Genomic DNA, 20,608 nt, shown 5'->3' with positions numbered 1-20,608 from the left:
GTGTCAGGGTAGAGCTGCTCACCTTGTGGCATCGGAGTAGCAAAGAGAGGGAAGACGCCCTCCGCCACCCCCATGCCATGTCTCCAGTGTCCTAACTTCCTTTCCCCACTTTCCACTACCTTAGCTGCATGAGCTGACACCCAAGCCTCAACACATGGGTGAAAAGGGACATTGCAGACTCAGACTGTGCCCGTGTGGAGGATCATCCACTTGGCTCCAGTCTGCGATGGCACAGGCCTTCCCTGAGGCAGCTGTCTCCTGCCTCCTGGGAATCACTGGCCCAATTCACAGGGACAGAGCAGGTCTAGATGAGAGCTGACGTAGCTGGCTCCCAGCTCCCCTGGGTCCCTGCCCCACCTGCCTGCTTGAGGACTCTTTGAGGTTGCAGACATGGGGTGCTACCCTCACAGCATCTGTGGGGTCCCTGGATTAGCGCACTTCCCCCTGGGAGGCATGACAGGGTCCCAGTGCTTTTCTGGAACCTTCTCACCCCTTTTTACCTGGCGAGGCTGCCCCCTGTGAGCAGAGCTTAGACAAGATGGGTCGGGTCTTAAGAGCCTGGCAAGTTCAACTCGTAAAATAGCACCATGTCCTCAGCACAAGTGGTCCCACCCTGACCTAGTGAGGATTGTGTCTTCTCGGACTCTTCCTGCCTTCCCCAGACCCTGGCCTCTGCCTTCTCATGTACCAGCTATTGCCCATGCCAGCCCAAGTTGTCATGCTGGTTCCCAATCTTAACTCGGCAGTCCAGGTTCCAGTCAGCTCTCAGTCTGGGATGGGATGACCCCTGTGACACCCCTACTGTGCCTAGACCGCTCTCAGCTGCAGAAGCCCACAGGGAGCCAGCGGAGGGTGGCAGTGCCAACTGTCCATATGCTGCAGGGACTGCCAGGCCCACTCCGAGGAGAGCAAGATGAGCTAAGACTCAATCTTGGCTGTGGGGCAGCAGAAACCCGCAGCAGGCAGATCCCAGGGAGCAAGCTACTTATCGTCACCCATCTGGCTTTGGAGGAGGCAGATGCAGCCTCCACTCCTGGCTGGTAGCCATTCCAAGCAGGGACAAAGGGGCCCAAACTGCAGAGAGACTTGGTGTCTTGGGTTTGACACCAGGAAAAGAAGCCTGTCCCTGCCCCGAAGCTGCCAGCTCTGAGCAGGCTGTGACACCATCCTGCCTTGATGTGGGAGGGCCTCCAACCCTGCATACCTCCGGCCCCAGCATCTCCATCTATCTGTCCTGGCTTCTGCCATGGTCATGGGAGGAGAGCAGGAGCATTGGGTACGAGAGATGAAGGGCAGAGGTAGGTGTGTGAGGATAACCGCCTAACAGCTAAGGACACTGGCAGGGCACAGCCCTATAGAGCACCAGTACGGAGTTGAGAAGGGACCGTGGCCCTGGCATCCCCCCAGGCCCCTGCTACCTTGGATAGTGCCTACAGAAAGCCTTTTGCCCAGACATCTCCTGGAAGCTCCACCCTGTTGGTGGGAGGGGCTCAAGCCCATGAGCCATGGGCCTTGGGAGCCAGCTGAAAGCAGGGTGTCCCCACTTAAGACAGGCAGCTGGGGGTCACCTAGAACGGCCATGGCTTCTTCCCCACAGGTCACCACCACCCTTATCTCACTCAGTCCCAAGCTGAACACTGCTGGGTCCACACGCTGCCTCGGTCTTTGACGTGAGCTGAAGGCGTGTGTGTCACAGGCTGGGGAAAGAATCACTTTGGCTCCAGGGATCCAAGTGCTGTACAGGGCCACTCACCTGTGACGCATTTTCCCATCCAGACCCTCATTGTCCACAGGATTAGTCAGGGTCAGCCTCCTGTCAGGCACCCACAAGCCCTGTCTGACAGTGGGGGTGCCTGGGACTGCCCAATGGACTCAAAAACCGGTCCTGTATTTCTCTGAGCCTTGGTGGAGGCTATCCTCTGCTCTGGAAAGGCCAGCATCTGCCCATGGCCACCATCATCTGTTCAGAGATGCTTCCCCAGGCTGAGGCCAAAGCGTCTCCCTTCTCTACTTCAGCCCCTCATGGAAGTTCCTCCCTGCCACACGCTGTCACCTCAGCACCAGGGTGGCCTCAGCTGGGTCAGGGAGCCTGAGTCCTAGCCCTACCGTGGGCACATGTGGCTTGTGAGCACAGCAGCAGGTCTGCAGTCGTCACAGGTCTGTCCAAGTGGGTGGGTCAAGCTCAGCACATCTGCATTTCTGGGGGCTCTTGACAAGGGGGTGCCACTGAACTCATCACAGAAGGGAGAGCTCCCCCCGTCCCAGCAGTGTCGCAGTGGTGTGTGTAAAAGGCATAGGCATATCTAAGTGCATAAGTGCCCTCTTCCCCTCCCAGAGATGCTACCCCAGCCCCAACTCCTGTGCATTCTAGGCAAGAAGAGCCCACCGGGGGTGTTATCAAATAGACCCTAACTTCTCAAACCGAAATCCAGCGGGTGGGTGTTTGGCTGTGAGATGAGTTACATAATTTTCGTTGCTAGGAAATTTCCCTTCCTAATTACATTTTGCAAATTGTTGTTTCAGTGTCCTTCCAGGGCTCACTGTAGCTAGAAAGGGGATGCGGGGAGCCCGAGGGCATTGTGGGAGGGACCGGGGCTGCTCTACAGACTGGGCTGCTTCCTAGGTAGGTCCTGCTTGCCCAGCTTCCTGCCGGTACCCCCTCCTGCCTCCATCCCACTGGCCACCATCATGTCCTGGGCACCATGCTTAATATCCTGTTCCATTTGCTAAATGAAGACCACAGGTAATTAATGATGCTAATATTCCCTAAGGGATGTGCAGGAAACAACTGCAAGGTGCCTCTGTGCTTGGAAGAGGGCTCATCCTGGGGTGTAGAGCAAGCTGCCAAGGGACCTTGGGAGAACATGATCCAGGGACCGGGTGGTTCTCTGTGCCCTCTCACCTGACCCTCCTCACTTTGTCCTCTAATTTACCTCTCTGGGGAGGGAGCTTTGGCTCTTGTCACCCCCACCCTGAGTCAGGCTTGGCGTTCCCTGGTCAGTCTGCCGGCGCTCACATTTGTTTGCACCTTCCTGGCAAGCCTGGAGCAAGGAGGAAAATATGCAACGTGGAGGTGACAGTGGGGAGGGAGAGCTTGGAGGGCTTCCTAGAGGAGGTGCTGCACGGCCTCCAGAATGTCGGGGAGGATTGGAGGAGGCCTGCGGCTTCAGCAGAGAATCTCTGTAGGCTGTCTAGGACATGACTCTGGGAGGCTGGGAAGGGGTAGGCAGGACACTGGGTGGCTCTCTTCACTGTGACAGGGTGGACAGGACACTGGAAGGCACTGTTTGCTGTCACGGGGTGGGCTTCAGCAAACCGTTCTTGGTGGAGTGGACTGAAGTGCAGCTGGGGGCCAGGACGCACTGTGAGATCATCTGCCGTGATGCGTACAGGGAACTGGTGAGCTCGGCTGCGGATACCTCCCCTCTGGTTTTTCATCTTTCCACCTCCAACATGTCTGCACATTACCCTGGCTCCCTTCACCAGCCCCAGGCCTTGACGGTCCACAGGTATCTCTGAACCTTGGCCCTCTTCACTCTGAGCATGGGCAAAGGCTCAGCTTCCCTTGGCTTCTGTCATGCCCTAACCCATGTGAAGTCAGCCAGCCTCCCTGAAGGGAAAAGAGCCCTGTGTGTGTGGCACAGCCTTGGAGTCCTAGGCACTGACCTTGGCCACTTCACCATATGGCCGTGTGACTCGGGCCAGGTGTGGAACCCCAGCCACCCCTGGAGCATCACTGAACCTCTCTGAATCGGGCAGAGCCCCATTTTGAGCACTGTTAGGAAGTTAGGGGGACCAGGGCACAGAGCTCTGTGGGACCAGCACTCTAGGACACCATAGTGAAGAGGGCCGTCTTGAGAACGGGGTCTGCTCTTCCAGGAACTCTCTTAGGTCTTGAGTCAGGAATGCTCTGTACCCAACGCTGTGACCTTCCTTGTATGCCTCGTACCTCCTTTTCTTCCTTCTTGCCAGCCCTCTTGAGAGTCTTTTAGCCACCAGAGGGAAAGCCGGTGGGAAGATGAGTGGGCAGCCACCTGCTCCCAGTGTTCTCTTAGGGGACAGGAAGAGAGGCCCTAATCCCCACTCCAGATTCCGTGTCCACTTGCTCTGGCATGGCTGGTAGTTTAGTCTGTCAGACCAGCCACAGACACCATTACCTGCTGACCGTGGCCTTGACTGTCCCCAGAGAGATCCTTGTGGCAGTACCTGTAGGTGTGCACAGAGTGAGCTGTAGGTCAGACTTGGTACTGCTGAGAGACTTGCAGGAAAGGGATAGAGGTGTCTCCTTACCGGGGTAGGGACTGGCCCAGTTCGCTGGGTTCCCTAGCTGACCCCAAACATGGTGCTTGTTCACACACCATCTGCCCTACTGAGATCCCACCCAGGCTCAGTGCTCACCCCAGCCCAGTGGCCTCACACCCTACAGAGCCCCAGAGGAGGGGCACAGTTCCTCCCCATCGGCTTGGTTGGCAGTCAAGGGTAAAGCCTGTCTTTGCATGCCCTAGCCACTGTCTTCCCAGAGCCATCAGCGAGATGGCTCTGGCTCCTGGCTCATTTCCCCAGGCAAGACAGTGAGGCTGGGGGAGAGGGGATTTATGGCGCTTCATTCCGTGTGATTGGTATGCCATGAGCTTGGAAGGAATTACCGCCTAATCGTGCGAAAATCCTTCCCTTGGCCTGGGGCTTTTCAGCTGAGATCTATGCCAGCCCCAAGCAGAAAGGGGCTGGACTGAGAGGCTGTCGGCATTGGGGTAGAATTCTTCTGGGGCTAGCCTCTATCCTGGGCATCTGTCAGTAGCTAGGCAAAGGGCTCCAACAGAGCCAGCAGTTCCCAGTGCGTCTTGTTCCTGGAACCCCCTTGGCACCTGCTGAAGTACACCAGCTCTCTCTGAAAAATGGCCTTAAATCACAGAATAAAACTCGTGAGATTATGAAGAGAAACAATTAGATTGAAATACAGTTAGAAGAGAAAGCAGGTCTGTGGGATGCCAGGGCGAGGCTGAGAGACGTCAGGCTGGTCGGGAGCACTCTGGATTTACAGCCCAGTGAACGTGAAAACCAGAAGGTGCTGAGGTGACTGTGGGAGGTGGGAAGACACCGAAGATGACACTCAGGTCACACTTGTCCCTGTGCCTTTGGTCATACACATGAGTGGAGATGCAGCCGATAACAATGTAAACAGGGCGTTTCCCAGAGTGCAGACCTCCTGAGTTCTGTGCCCAAGACTGCACAGTGCCCATGGAGCATGCAGGGTACATGCAGCCCATGAGTCAGGCAATGCATACTTAGCCCAGGAAGCACACAGGACACATGGAGCCTGTGATAGAGGCAGTGTGTATAGAGTCCATGACACATGGAGTGCACATTCATCCCAGAGAAAATGAGATACACGTGAAACCCCGGTGCACACTGAACCTATGGAACACACCAAGCCCGCAGAACACACAGCACCCATGGGACTCATAGTCACATGGAACCCATACAACATGCAGTGCGCCTGGGCCCGTGGAGTGTGCACACAGGACCATGAAACAGGTGGCACACGTAAACATGCTGCCTCACAGGTGCTCGGCCCCTTTGGACACATCCTGATGTGACCTCAGGTCTGGCAAGGAAACGAGCCAAGACACAGAGGTCCTGCCGCAGCAGCAAGGAGACCAGAGCCAGAGGGGCCACCCAACCCGTGCCAAGCTTGGGCTGAGGTGGAGTGCTCAGCATGCTGCAGGGAACTGTGTCCGGAGACAAGTGTGCACGGGCCCCGTGCAAAGCTGGACAGCCCTGGGACCTGCTGAGCAGGCTCCACACATAGCCTTGGCTTTGCAGAAGACCCATCACCCATCCAGTGAGTAACTCAGTCCACCACCCACCCACTGACCTCCGTAACACCGTGAGATCCCCGAGGCCTCCTAGGAAACCCGGAAGTGTGACGCAGAAAGAAAGGAGAGGAGTCGGAAGCAGGGTCCAGCAGAGTGAAGGCAGCAGGGGCCTCCGGTTCTCCTCGATGGCAGCAAGTGGTAAATTAATCTGCTGAGTGACAGAGGGCTCCAGGGCCTGGCCACTGAGTGAGGCTCTGCCTAGGTCAGCCCCAAGTCCCTCTAGGTTCCAGAGACAAAGGAAGACCTTCATTATACCGGGGTCCTCTGGGACATGGTCAACATGGGCTCTGAAGCCTTCATGGAGAAGATGAGACATAAATGAGCCCTTGACAGAGTAATATGTGGTGTGACAGTGGGTCCCACAGCCCTAATTAATGATACGAAGTGGGCTGTTGGGACAGGGTAGACTGGAGAGGAGGGGAGAACATGTGACTTGGAAGTCTGTCCTATTGGGCACCTTGAGTGACTTCATACTGGGAGCGTGAAGTGGTCATACCAAAGCATTTACACCAGGGAAATGGGCAGATGTTATGGCAGAGTGACATCCTCCAAGCTCATCTTAAATGTTTCCCAGCACACCACTGTCTTCCTGATACATACAGCCCTAGCGATTCTCAGCCAGGACATCCACAGAGCAGAAACCTGAGGACACAGAGGGTACACCGTCTTATTCATATATTCATATTTGAACAGTGGTCCATACCTATCAAGTAGAGTTATGTGTCTGAATCAAGCAGGCCTGGTTTAAAATCCTAGGTTGACCATATATTGGCTGTGTGTATTTTGGGCAAGAAACCTGCCTGCTCAGAGTGTCTATACTAATATGGAAAATGCTAATTCAGGGGACTGCTCTGTGTTTAAAGGTGTCCATGTTATTATAACCTGACCCAGTGCTGAAACCCGTGCGTTCTTACTCAACCAATGGTTGCCACCACAGTCAATGGTCACCATCAGCCTGTCCTGAGCACCTGCTGCATGCCTGAGTGGGGTGAGGGCTATGCCCTTGAACTCAGAGTCTCTAGAGCTCCGTACTCAACAGCTGAGGTTCTAGAACATTCTAAAGGCTCGAGCTGAAAAGGATCCTCCCCCCCCCCAGGCCCTTGCATGGGCCCTATTGTTCTTTGAAGCTTTAGTCTCAGTACCTTGGACCTAAACATTGCTGATGCTTGTACTTCTTCACCTTGGCATGGTGGCCTATGGCACATCTGCACACTCTGATCCTCAGGGTGCCCCCTGCAGACCAGAAAAGGAGATCTGTGTAGGTCCTGATGGCTAGTTTACTCTAGAAAGGGGCATCTGGGGAGCGCTGAATGGAAGGGAGGGGCCGGTGTCTCCCCCTGTCCCCAGTCTCCAGGACTCACTGATCCACCTACCTCTGCCGCCTGTTGGCTCTCTTGGCCACCCAGGATGGCCTCCTCTCCATGGAACCTCCTCCATCTAGTACCACCGGAGCCTTGGAACATGGAATCAAGACCCATGTTCTAGTTTGCTTCGGCATACAGGTTACGGTCCATCACAGAGGGAAGCCAAGACAGGAACTTAAACAGGAACCTGGAAGCAGGACCTGAAGCAGAGGCCAAGGAGGAACACTGCTCACTGGCTTGCTCCTCCTGGCTTCCTCAGTCTGCTTTCTTGTACAATCCAGGACCACCTCCCCGGGTATGGTACCACCCATGGTAGGCTGGGCCCTCCTACATCATTTAGCAATTAAGAAAATGCAAATTTTAAAAAACAAAAGGAAACACCTCACATACATCCTGTAGATCAGTCTGATGGAAGCAGTCCCTCAGTTGAGGTCCCCTCCTCCCAAGTGACTCCAGTTAGTGTCAAGTTGACAAAAACTAACCAGCACAGACTGTGAGCCGCAGAGGTAGCTTGCTTCTGTGCTAAGGAAGCAACTGAGGCAGAATACAAGAGCCTGGGAGAGAGCGCAGGCTGTGGCCTCTTAGGCCTCCCACCTCCCCTTCTACCAGCCACCTCCAGCTGAAGGCCAAGCTGAGTCCTGGTACCTCTTCAGTCCCTCCAGCATCCCGCTGAGGCTCATTTCCATACCCAGAGGAAAACAGCATCCCTGCCTGTTCCTCAGGGAACCCTTGTGTGAGTCACCAAAGGGATGCTTGGTGCTGATGCAGGAGCATCCTGCTGTCATGGGGCCACACAGGAGGTCCCAGTGTTAAGGGCAGCCACCACCACCTCCACCCTCCGCCCCAGAAGAGAGGTTATTGATACGCCCCAGTGGGGTGGTGCAGCTCTGATTTCTTCATGCTTGTTGGGCATATGCCCAGGTGACCACTGCCTGGGCAAACCTCAGCTTACTGCTGTCCTCCAGGCACCAGGGGCCCGGCACCAAGTGGAATGTGGAACGCGTGTGGAGAGCGGTGTTGCACCACCACTCGCTGTCTGGTTGGTATAGGACAACAGTGCTGCACCAACACTTGTGAGGTAACAGACCAATGAGCTCAGCCCCTTCTCTGCTCTCCTGGGATCTAGGGACGCGAGTCCCCTGGCAGCAGGCTTACTCTGCCAATCCTGCCTGGAGCCCCGTGATCACAATAGGATGCCTTCTCCAGAGCCATGGCAACCCAGCAGTGTGGCAGCAGGGACACAGGCAGACCTCTGACATGGGCTCACCAGGGATGGTGCCCATGGCTGCCGGGTGTCTTCCCTGGACATCAGCATATCCATACCTCTTAGATAACATTTTCTTTGTCCCTAAAATTGTACTGTCCTGTAATGTGCCATTTGAATGAGAAAAGAAAATAGGAATGTCACCCCTAAGATTTTCTAGCTTCTGCTTTACCCTACCACCTACTTCTGCTCCTTGACCTCTCTAGGCATCAGTTTTCTTGTTCCTTGTCATATCACATCCAGTAGCCCCTAAAGGCCTACATCTGCTCTTAACCAGGACCATTGAGCACACATGGACTGCACCTCTGAGCTTCCCCCTCTACAGGTGGGCATCAAGAAAAGACGTGACTCTCAGCCCAGGGCAAGAGACAGTGCCCCAGCGTAGGCACTACCACCACATTCTGGAGATGCTAGGTGTGGATTCAGAGATCTGGACCAGATGCCTGTCAGGTTCCATTTACCTGCAATTCTTCACCTGAGCGCTAGTGGGCGATATTCAACTCCTGGATCTATGCAAAGACCAGCTAAGCTGGGTAATGCTGTGCTAGATAGATTCTTCTGCTCATCAGAGGTTCGACCTACAGAGGACAAATTTGTGATCTTTGTGTAGACCTAGATGTATGCCAGAGGTTTCTGGGGAAAAGATTTCAGCTATATGAGTGGTGTAGCCAAAGGAACCCCCTCACTGGCAGTGACAGGTTGGGCTGGGTCTCTTATTGTCAACTTCTGTCGGAAGGTTTGGGAACTGAAGTAGTATTTAATTTGCTCAGAGACAGTGGTGCACAAATGCCTGGTGTCCAGAGAGATGGGCCCAGCCCCACATGAGTACCCCCTTCGGGTGGGGCCTGGGGCAGGTTCATCCCTGCTTTCATGCTGGGGAGAGCAGAAAGCTGTCATTGGTTTTAATTAATTTTCCTGTTACTGTGACAAGAAAAAAATCAACCTTAGTATGGAAAGGTTTATTTGGGGCACAGTTTGAGGGCCTAGTGCATCATGGGAAGGCATGGTGGCAGGAGCAGGAGGTGGTTGGACACATTGCATCTGCCATCGGGAAGTGGAGAAGATGAATGTCCCTTTCTCCTTTTCGCTCAGTTCAGGACACCAGCCTAAGGAATGGTGTCGCCCACATTCAGCATGGGTCTTCCTTCCTCAGTGAAATGTCCCTGGAAACACCCTCACAGACATGCCTGGGGTGTCTCCTAGGTCAGTCAAACCAGTCAACCATCATAACACCCGAATGAGTCACGGGCACCCAGACTAGAACCCAGAGCACCCACTTGCTGGTGGTTAGCCCCCCCGGGCAGCCAGCCCGCCTCGCAGACCCTGAATTGTTCAAAGGCTTGGGTAGCTCAGGGAGTTCAGAGCAGGCACCTCCAGTTCAGCCCTTTGACATGTCATCCTGCAGCCGCAGCACCTGCCCCACGTGGGGCGCTCTCTGCCCTCGCCTCTTTCTGGGGTTTGGAAGGCTGACACCTTACCATCCCATGCTAGTTCCTCTCGTGGTAGGACCCAGCCCCTCTTCTCATCAGCCCTCCAGATGTGCATGACCCCATTCCCATGGCCAATACGGTGGGGGTGGGGCTGGGAATGGGGAGTCTCTTGCTCCCTGACCACATGCCTCTGGCCCCAGTGTCCACTCCTTCAAGCCACCATGTGGATTAAATGAGTAGTAGGTGGCCATGCGGGGCCGTGCTTTTGCAGGCACAGACATGCAGTGGGGATCAATCTTAGGGGACGTAAGTAACACAGGACAGGGACCCTTGTAGCAGTTTGGTGATGAGGCTGTGGCTCCCCGGTGCTGCCTTTTTCGCTGGCCTAGAGCAGGCTTTGCCCAGGGTTGGGGAGAAATGGCCTGGTGCCCACCCCCCACCAACAGCATGGCCAGTGGACCTTGGGCAGGCGGCACCCTCTCTCCGGGGGTGAGGAATCCGAGAGCAATTATCTTAATTGTCCTGGAGGGCCTCAGAGCAGAGAGAGCCAGCAGGGCTGCAGAGGGCAAGTGGCCAGCTGTCTGGGGAGCAGCTCCAGCTGCTGTCAGCCCTCCAACTTTCTGTCCGCTCCATCAGCACACACCCTGAGCACCTTCCCTTGCCTGGCACCCTACATGCGGACAGCAGGACACAGGCTGGGGAGCCGGGCCAGCAATGCAAACATAGACTGCAGCCTCCTTAGCCACAAACCCTGCAGATGAAGGGCCCTTACGGGGGACAAGTCATTGTCCCATTCCACAGCTAGGAACCAAAAAAGGCCCATCCAGCTATGGAGGTGATGGGCCACTGCTTGGGGTCCAGATTCAAAGGCATGGCTATCCAAATGCAAGTGCCCAGGCCAAGCTGCTGGGATTGGCAGTTAGCTACAAGGTCTTCCCATCCCAGAGCAGAGGGACCTTCTATTCCATGTGTCACTAGGACCCAAGAGGTGCAGGTAGCTCTCACTCCTGGTGAGTCTAGGGGGCACATAGAAGGCCCACCAGGGACAGTGCAGGGGCCTAGGACTGGCCGCTAGAGGAAGAAGCAGTGAAGGAGGGAGACTCAGAGAAGGACTTCCATGAGAGGAGGCCGGGGAGGAAGTGTCCCACCCAGACTGACCGCCCCACCACCTCAACCACCTGGAAGCCAGAGGACAAGGCGCACCTGTCTTTCAGAGCTCAAGGCAGGAAAGGATCCACAGGGTCTGGTGAGGCAGACACAAGATACTTGTAGCCCAAGCCCCTGCCTACTTCCCACACCCAAGCCAGTTCCAGCCCTCTGTGCATCACCCTGAGTCCTTCAGGGGTGGACAGAGGCTCCCTGAAGACCTCACCATCCAGCTTTCACGGTACTGTCTGGAACAGCATACCCCTGGACCAGAGACCCCTCAAGGACACAGACTCATCTCAGACCCCCACCTTCAAGGAGGATTCCCACAAATACTGCTGGAATCAAATCATTTCAAAACACTGAGGGTGGACGAGAAGGCTCAGAGAGTCAAGGCCCTAGTCACAAAAGCCTGATGACCTGAGTTCCCTCAGAATCCACATAAAGGTGAAAGGAGAGAACTGACGTACTCCGTACGCATGCTGTGGTGTACACACCCCCATCCACTCCATGTATACACACAATAATAAATTTTTTAATTAAAAATCACAAAGTCCAGGTGTTGTAGACACCATAGTTGGTATCATTTATCTTGCCCAACATCAAGCCCCGGGTCAGCACTGGGATGTGCCTGTGGTATGAGCTGAGGGAGCTATTCCAAATGTGCTGATGAATGCCTGACCTGGGATACCCTTTCTCCTCACAAAGCCCCAGCTCTGGGGGCTTCTGTCATGGAGCCAGTTTCCAGCCAGTGACGTGAGCCTGCTCACCTGGAGCTGTTTAGAATGTTCCCAGCTTGCTGGAATGAGTTGAGTCCACCCGGGTCCAGCTTACCTCCACAGGCTGCCCTATTCCACCTACAAACCCTCCCAGTCTCGCACCCAGTCTTCAGAAGCCATGCAGGTGACAGATCTCTGACACAGTCCCCACTCTGTGCACTTTGACCCTTCTGTAAACATGGCCGCTGTGGTGTCTGTCATGGGGGAGACAGTGAGGATCCTGGGCTGGTGCTACAAAGTGGGAGTGGAGGTTTCCAGTGAAGTCCCCCAAAATCCTGAGTCCTGAAGGTGCTGAGCAAGCTTCATGGTCCTAAGCTAGGGCTTCTTGACCATTAGAGGAGGGTGACACCTGGGGCCATCTTCTGGGCAAGAACTCTGAGCACTTCACAAAGATAAGTCAATGGGTGACTGTGTCTACACAGACACCCCTTTTCTTCCACTTAAATCTGTTCTTTCCTCACTGACACCTCTTTGTCACCGTTTACCTGCATGGCACATGGATCTGTGACACCGGAGAGTCAGGGCAGCAAGGCAGACATCATGCCTGTCCCCCTGAGACCACATCCTATGTAGGGCAGGGGACAGACAGTGACTCCAGATGATAAACATCTGGGTGCAGGCTCCCAGACTGAGGAGAATGTGGGTCAAGGAATGGTGAGTGTCAATCCAGGGACCCTGACTTACAAAGGCCTCCCTGAAAATTCAGTACTGAGAACATGAGAGCACCCCAGAGGTCTGAGGGAAGAGTGAGTGACCTGAGCCGGGAGCTAGATGTGCATGGAGCAGCAGGGACATTTGCATCTGAACAAAACAAGCCAGAGGATAAATAGAGGGGGCAAAGACTATGAGCAGGAATTCGAGGTGCTGTGATGACTTGGGGTTTCACTCCACGGGGAACAGACGGTAGGGGCTAGAACAGAAGCAGGAAGTCTGGAGGGACAAGGCAGAGTGGAAGCCCCGACTTGGTCTAAGTGGTTGGATTCTGGGTTCATAAAGGCAGAGTTGGAGTTGCTGGGGGGCTGTGGAATGTAGACCAGTGGAGCTGTCACTGTGGCCTGAATCCTGGGGTGCAGGCTGAATGCTGAGTTATCAAGCAAAGGGAGAGGGATGTGTGTCACAGGATGGAAAGGCTTTCAGGACAGCAGCTCCAATGGGACATTACCAGGAAACCAAACTGTACAGCCATGGGAGGCGAGTGAATTCTGGTAAGCGTGTGGATGTACATAGCTCATGTAATCCACATACACGGTAGATGGTTGTTTCCACACTTCACAGCTGAGCAGGTGGAGGTAGAGACGACAGGCCACTGCCCTCCGTGGAGAACTGCACCCTGTCCCGGGAGGACCTTGAGGAGAGGGCAGCGACAGAGTTCAGATCCTGGGAGACGCAGTGATGACTGCCTGAAGCCCTAAGCCACCAGGTGGCTCTGGTCTCCTCGGGGCATAAGGTCTCACCATCTGCAGATGGTCACCGTGGTACCCGGGACCAGGGGATACAGAGTAAATGGGTGTAAATGGGTGATGCCTCCCTGTTGTACATTTTCACCTCCTCGTGCTGAGGATAGCTGTGGTCCCAAGTGGCCCTCAGATCCAACTACATCACTCAAGGGCTTTAAAAAGATGCCCAAGTCGGGGCCCCACCCCAGGCAGCTGAAGTGACTCACAGCCAAAGCCACCCGGGAGGAGTGGAGAGAGGAGCTGTGAAGCCAGCCATATCAGTTAGTGAAGGTTCTCATCAAATATTTACAGGGGAATTGATCTCCCTGGCGTCCGCCAGGCCGCTGACAGGCCCCTCCCTGCCTCCCCCTCACCTTCTACACCCTTAGGCCTCCTGCTCTATCCTGCCATTCCCCCTTGGCCATCCCGGGTGCTAGATGCTCTCCAGCCCCTCCCAGCATTCCCATCTCTCCCCAGACCTCCAGCAAACACCCTCATCCATGAGCCGCCTGCCCATTTTGAATGCCAGCATGTCTGTTAACAGTGGGTGACATGATTTCTAGACCTAGCTACTATGGAGCAATGAGTTGGGAATCTCCAGCAAGGGGATTTGCTGTGTCCAGGTGTGAAAACAAGGGGGGGGGAGGCGTTGTGAGGCCTACCTCTTTCTTCAGAGCTTACACACTGCCCCAGTTGTGAGCTTCTGCATAGACAGAGAAGGGGCCAGGCAGCGTTGCTGGGGGAGAGGGGAGTGGGAGAAAATGACAGAGAATAAAAGGAGGGAAGAGGGGGACTTGGGCACCTGAGACTATCATCAGCTTGGTGAATCTGTTCTAGGGTGGCTGGCCCTGGGTGCTCTAGGGAGCAGAGCAAGGCTAACAACACTCATGGCTAGTGACCAGACAGACAGGGTGTGCCAGGCCCTGTAGACGCTTCACATTTGGGTGCCCCTTGAGCGCCATCACAGTGGATCAAGCATCTGGACCACTGTGGCTTTCAGCAAGCCTGGTGAAGCAGGCCTGTTCTTGCTTCCCAAAGTAACCCAGCCCCAGCTTGGACCTGGCACACCCCAGATGAAAAAAAAAAAAAGAAAAAGCAGCTACTTGGAGAGTACAGGGAAGCCTAATGATGTGTGTGGGCAAGAACAAGGCCCAGTGTGTGCTGATGGGGGAGGCTCTCTTGTCAGTGAGGATGGACATTGAGGCACGTGGGGTCAGCTATGGGGAACAGAGGGTACGGGTGAGCCCTGCTGCTGAAACTTTGCCTGCTGCTACCCCGAGGCTGAGGTGGACACAGCCAGGCTGGGAGGTCAGTCATGCAACTGGCGAAGGGTCGGACAGACACAGCAGGAAACGAGAGAGACTCCTGCGAGCCCACCAGTACCTCCCCGCCACCGCGTGCCCACCCTTAAGTCGGTTCTCACTACATGAAGTGCCCCGTACTGTGGGCCACAGGGGAGTCCATGTTGGACGAGCATGAGTGGGAGGAGGCAGCCCGTCTTTCCCCTTCCACGCCTGATCCGAGTCACTCAGCAAGGACATGAATTCTTGCTGATGTGTCCTTGGGGGTCTGCTCCAACGGGAGACACTACCTGACCTCTCAGGTGATGGACCTCTGTGGCCACACAAGGAAGAGTAACGGTGTCCCGCAGCAGAGCACAGGGTAAACCAGTCTCCTCCCTCTCCAGCTCTGCCTGCACCTGGCTCTGCAGGACAGAAGCCTCGGGTTGAAGGAAGGGCTCCTCGCTGAGCTGCTTATCTGCTTGTAATGAGTTTTCCTCACAAGTGCCCAAGAGGCATGGGGCGGGGCCCAGACCTGCGTCCTCAGCTAGCAGGCTCCATGGTGAAGCTGGCACTGAGGACCCAGGCACCAGCTTTGAGTATCACTGCGAGGGGGGGGGTACTGGGGTTGGGGATCAGCATCGAGGGGGTGTTCATCACTTCTCTGGGCTGCAGGCTTTCAAGGGGGCAGGAAAGAATCTTAGTGAGATCTCAGAGACCTTCTGGCTATAGCGATCATCCTGTCGTGATGCTGCCTGTCACTGAAGGGGTGTGTTCTGCTCCTGTTCATCAAGGTGAACTAGGAAGCCACCCCGTGTAGTGGGAAACCAAGGCTTGGAGCCCCATTCGGGAAGAGGCTTGGTGGCAGGGGAAAGGGGGTGCTCCTTGAATGCTGGTTTTCAGTGGTCACTGCTGTTCGGGGACACCAGGTGGAGAGTGTGAAGATCAATCTGGGTTGATTCCTGGAGCAACACATGAGTCTGCAATGATCTTGATAGAAGATGATTGTTTTAAAATCGAGGTGGGAAAACAGAATTCTGAAGTCATGTGGTCATGTGCAACAAGTATAAGTGGTCACAGCCAAGAGTGTCTCACGCTGGTACCTCTAGCTGGCACCTCCTGCAGCTCTTCTAGGGGTCCCCATCCTGAGGACCTGGGAGATGCCATGGGAAGTAGTGTGTGGAAATCAGAGACTGAATTGAAAGGCAACATCCCTCACAGGCTTCAAAAGATTCTAACCTGGGCTGTGCTCTCTCTACCTACAGGGCAATCAGGACGCCACGGCTCCACCTGAAGCGATGGCCCAGCCCTACCCCCCTGCCCAGTACCCTCCTCCACCTCAGAATGGAATCCCAGCTGAATATGCCCCGCCTCCACCACACCCAACACAGGACTACTCCGGCCAGACCCCAGTCCCCCCAGAGCACGGCATGACCCTCTACACACCAGCACAGACGCACCCTGAGCAGCCAGGCACGGAGGCCAGCACACAGCCCATCGCTGGGACCCAGACAGTGCCGGTAAGAGACCCTTCCCACACTGGCCAGCCCAGAACTGTGGGGCAGAGTGTCCCCAGTACATGCTGGCTCAGTAGAACTTTCTAGAAAGGGCCTCTGGATACATAAGGAGGGCCAGACTTCATTGTTGGGCATCTGCCCCAGAGATCCCCACCCCAGTAAGCCTGCCTCCGGCCCCAGACTTCAGGAACTCCACATCTGACACCAAGTCCCTTCAGTGAGCAAGTGCCACCAAGGAACCACAGGGTGGGGTAGTGACCTCACTCACCCCGAGCTGTCTCCGGCTTCAGGCAGACTCTCACCTCATGTGAGAGGTGGGAAGTGTGGTGGTGATGGCTGTGGATGTCCCGTTAAGGGGAGGTAGGGGCCAGAGGCGTGGGCTGCCTAGGGTCTCAGAAGAAAGCAAGGGTGGGCAGTGAACGGTAGGCAGCTGTGGAGCTGTCTTGGGTTGCAGGCCCCCTATCATTTCTAATCACTTGTAATCTACCTGCTTGGCTGCCCTCCAATCAGATAGCTTCAATTACGCGGTTGTAATGCAGCTTGGAGGCAAAAGTGCTGAGCGCTGCACTTCTCAGATTTCCTCATGGAGAAAGGAGTGGGAAAACAGAGCCGCCTGGGTGGGCTCTGTCCCGCAGCCCTCTCCCGGGCTCTGTCCTGAAGCCCCCTCCCAGGCCCTGGCTGCTGCTACAGCGGCTCAGGCCTCTCCGGCTCTTCCCATTACGTTCCCTGTGGGCCTTCCCCTCCTTGCTCCGGGGCTTTGGGTTCATCTACCCATCTCTGCTGGCTCCGTCCCAGCAGCCGGCTGCTGGCTGGCAGGGCCTGGGCAGGAGGCCAGCTCTCTCTGCTCTACCCAGGCAGAGTGGCACCACCCTGGCGTCTCCCCAGGGGGCTTCCAGCTGTGGTCCTTACCCCATCCAGCCTGGCTCCACAGACGCTGTACAGACCCAAACGCTGCCCTCTGTGCACGGGCAGGGGCCTCCTCCACCAGCCCCCTGCCCAACCTACCTGTACCTGGGCTGCACCTGACCTTGCTCCGTGCCCAGCAGCCAGTGCTCTTCCTTCCTTCGCCAGCACTACCTGCCTGAGTCTACCCAGAAGCCAGCAGAAGCCCCACTCCAGTTCAGGACATCTAACGCCCCCTCTCCCAGCCACCAGGATTCTTCCAGCTGTGGGTCACAGACTGAAAAGCCAAACCCCTGGATTATAGAATTGGAGGTCTGACTCCAAGTCACCAGGTCCACACATAGCCTCTATATGCTCGTGATAGATAGACGGGTGACCCCAGAGTTAAAGAGGTTCACCATAGATAAGTTACAGCCACGTGGCCCAGTTCTTCTCCCATAGTTAACAGACAAACGACGGGGCGGGGAGGGGGGGCATCTCTCATGAGCCATGGGGCTTCTCCTGGTCGAAAGCAGGTCAGTGTCACAGATGACATGAGGAGAGGACAGACAGCTTTACAATTCAACAACAGAAGCCAGCACTGAGGCCTCTGGACACCTCGCGGCTACCAGACAGACACAACTACCAGGATCTGAGTCAACTTCTCTGCCCTGCATCACACAGGCTGAGTGCCAGGCTCCGAGGCAGTTCTGCGGTGCAGAGAGGGTGTGACCAGCCCTGTCCTTTGGGTTCTTCTAGTCAAAGGCAGAGATGCCAGGAAGCTGGGGCTGGGGGATGGGGAGAGGACTGGCTGTGTGCGAGCACCCAGAGCACACTGAGTTTTGAGACTTGGTACCCAAATGTTTCCCGAGGGATATGCCTATGCCAGAGAACATCAGAGCCCTGAGGGACACGCACCCTGGACCATTCTGCTTTCTGCTGGAGTGTTCGGCTCCTATAAGGGTGTCAGGGTCACCATGAGGGCAAAGCTGCCACTCTGACCTGGGAAGGTAGAAAGTACTAGCCTAGCAAGAAGACATTGAGGACACTGAGCGATGCCCCCCTCCAAAAAACGACAGGTGCCTGAGGGCCTTGCTCTCTGGCCTTGGGACACTCATGCGAGCAGAGCTACCCACCTTGGGAGGGGCTCAGCAGAGGACAGGTATGCTGGGTCTAAGAATCCAGGAGCTGCTCAGCCCCTCCCTCAGAGGAGCTGCCCGAACGTGTAGCAAAGCCAGCCTCTGCTGGCCAGGTCCAGTGTCACCAATCTATCATGTCGACATTTGGAGGACTCTTTCCACTCACTCTGGCCTTCTCTGGGCTATTTCCCTGAGCAGCCTGAGACTGGGATCGAGGGTCACCAGGACGGCAGGCAAGTTGCACTCAGAGCTCGAGGCTAGACCTAGCTTCTCCCACCTGGCTCAGGACCTCCCTTGAGTTCCCAGGACATGGCCTCCAAGTGGCCTGGTGCCTTCCCCACGCCCACCCTTGCTCCCAGGATGTGTGTGCACCATCATCCCACGTACCTGGTGGACACACACACAATAGGTGCCCCTCTCCCCCAAGAGATTTCCTTCTGCTGATGAGGAGCATTGGTCCCTATTCACCACTAAGTCAGCTCTAAAAGGACAATCCTTTCCCAAGCCAAGGGTGATACAGGAGGAGTAGGTGACCCTGCAGCTGGTATACCTGCCTCCTCTTGTCCCCCATCCCTCAGAGACATGTATCCTGAACCTTGGCTCAGAAAGGCTTTCTTTGTTTTGGGACAGGGCCTGAACCTGCTGTATCCAGGTTCCCCACTTAGGAGCGTTCCCAGCTCAGAATTGGGGACCCCTGTTACTGCCAGCTCAGGACTCTTCCTGACAACCCACTCCCAGACAAGATGCCCAAAGACCCCGAGTAACAGAGGGATGGCTGACCCCGAGGGACCCAGTCCATCAACCATCTGTTACTCCCAACAGCTTCGGCAACCAGGATCCTCAGAAATCCTTAGGCCCATTTCAGCAGATTTGCCCTTAACCCCCAGTGACTTTTGCCCGTGGTCATTCCCAAGAAAGCTGCTCATTACCACACAGGAGACCGCTATTCGGGGTCCCATCATCTGGAGGTCCCTTCTGAGAACCCCACCTGTGATCCTGGCAGGAAGGCTGGAGAGCTCTGAGCTGCTACACATGGATTCAGGGTCTCTCAGCTCTTACCATGCAGGTCCACCTGCCATAGTCAACACAGAGTGCTGAGTGTCATCATCATCATAGGGCTACAGTGAGCTCTACGGCATACAGAGGGTCCAGCTCACAGGTGGAGGAAGCCCCCCCCCCAAGCCCTCATTCATTCACTCCAGGTCACATGAGTGCCAGGGTTGGAAGCCCAGAGGGCTCACACCCATTCCTTACACTGGACGGGAGCTCTTGGAAAGACTGGTATACACCTGGGTGTATACCTGCTGGGTGTGGGGGATAATGAGGCTTCTTCCATCAAGAGGGGAAGCCTTGGGTCCCTGCTTCCTTGGCTGCCCAGTGGCAGAGCAGAGTAGGCACATGGGATGAGAAGGAAAGAAGGTTAAAAGGTATGAGCCCCTGAGCCGGGCCACCAGTGGGACAGCTCACCAGCCTCACCGGGACCAGTCAGTGCCGCTAGTCAGCTGCGAATACTGCAGATGTGTGCTCAGCCAGCAGAGGCATGGCGTGTCGTCATCCAAGCCGAAGCGGTCTGGGCTTCGGGAAAACATTCAGAGAAGAAAGACACCTCAGGCCGTGCAGAGAGCCCCTCCTCCCAGAGCCGAGTGGCTGGGTCATCTCTCGGATACCCCAAGGGAGCAGGAGGAATAGAGAGAGGCTACAGAGTGGAATTCCATGGGGTGGCCAGGTCCATCGGCTGCCCAGGGCCCTCCCAGAACCCCTCCGCTCATCCTTCCCAGGCGACTTCTCGTTCCTCTGTGCACAGCTTGACAGACCCAAACAACAGCCGGCCTTCTTGACTTTGCCTTAGCCCCAGGAGCTGGCACCCAGCCTTGAATGGGACAAGATGGGAAAGCAGAAGGGTCTGTGATGACCGGACTATGATACGGCACTGGAAAGTCACCAAAGCAAGGCCACCAGCATCCTGGGAGAGGTTGGGGCCTATGGTGCCTGTTTCTTCTCTGCATCTGAGGACTGCAAGCGAAGACTGGGAGGGGAGAAAAGGAGGGAGAGAAAGGAGGAGGAGGGAGGGAAGGCGGGCAGACCCACTTCTCAGAAGGAAGGGTCAGCTAGGCCACCTACACCACTGTGGTAAATGGTAGGAAGGCCTTGCCCCTGCTCAGGGCCAGAGATATGCAATCAGACTAAGAGGTTTCTCTACGCACCTTACAATTTTATAGGCGCTGAGCCCATTTACTTGCCTCTGTACACCACTGAGTAGGACGGGGCAAACAAAGAGGCCCCGACACCCGGGCTTCAGCAGTGCAGCCCTGTGCCTCCCCCTTACCCCCCCCCCCCCCCCCCCCCCACACACACACTCTGGCCAGCTTGCTTAGAAAGGGATTCCTGAGCTACAGCAGCCACCTGGGAGTGCTCATTGCTGCCCTCTGCTGGTCAGAAGCTAGCATTGCAGACGCCTAACGAGGCTGGATTCCTCCAATCCAAGACGAAGATGA

General features: G+C 55.7%; 1 protein-coding gene across 4 annotated transcripts in view; it reads left to right on the top strand.

The window, feature by feature from the left end:
* Window positions 1–20,608, top strand: part of Rbfox3 (RNA binding fox-1 homolog 3) — a 428,898-nt gene that overhangs the window by 391,173 nt on the left and 17,117 nt on the right. For all 4 annotated transcript variants that reach the window (XM_037201310.1, XM_037201309.1, XM_028892576.2 and 1 more), the window contains one exon: window positions 15,841–16,095. In XM_037201310.1, the coding sequence (XP_037057205.1) occupies window positions 15,874–16,095 (222 nt within the window). In that variant the 5' untranslated portion in view covers window positions 15,841–15,873. The remainder of the gene's footprint in view (window positions 1–15,840; window positions 16,096–20,608) is intronic.

The sequence above is a fragment of the Peromyscus leucopus genome, chromosome 8b, assembly GCF_004664715.2.
Source record: "Peromyscus leucopus breed LL Stock chromosome 8b, UCI_PerLeu_2.1, whole genome shotgun sequence".
NCBI lineage: Eukaryota > Metazoa > Chordata > Mammalia > Rodentia > Cricetidae > Peromyscus > Peromyscus leucopus.
Note: the sequence above shows the minus strand (reverse complement) of the source record. Positions and strands in the feature narration are given on the sequence as shown.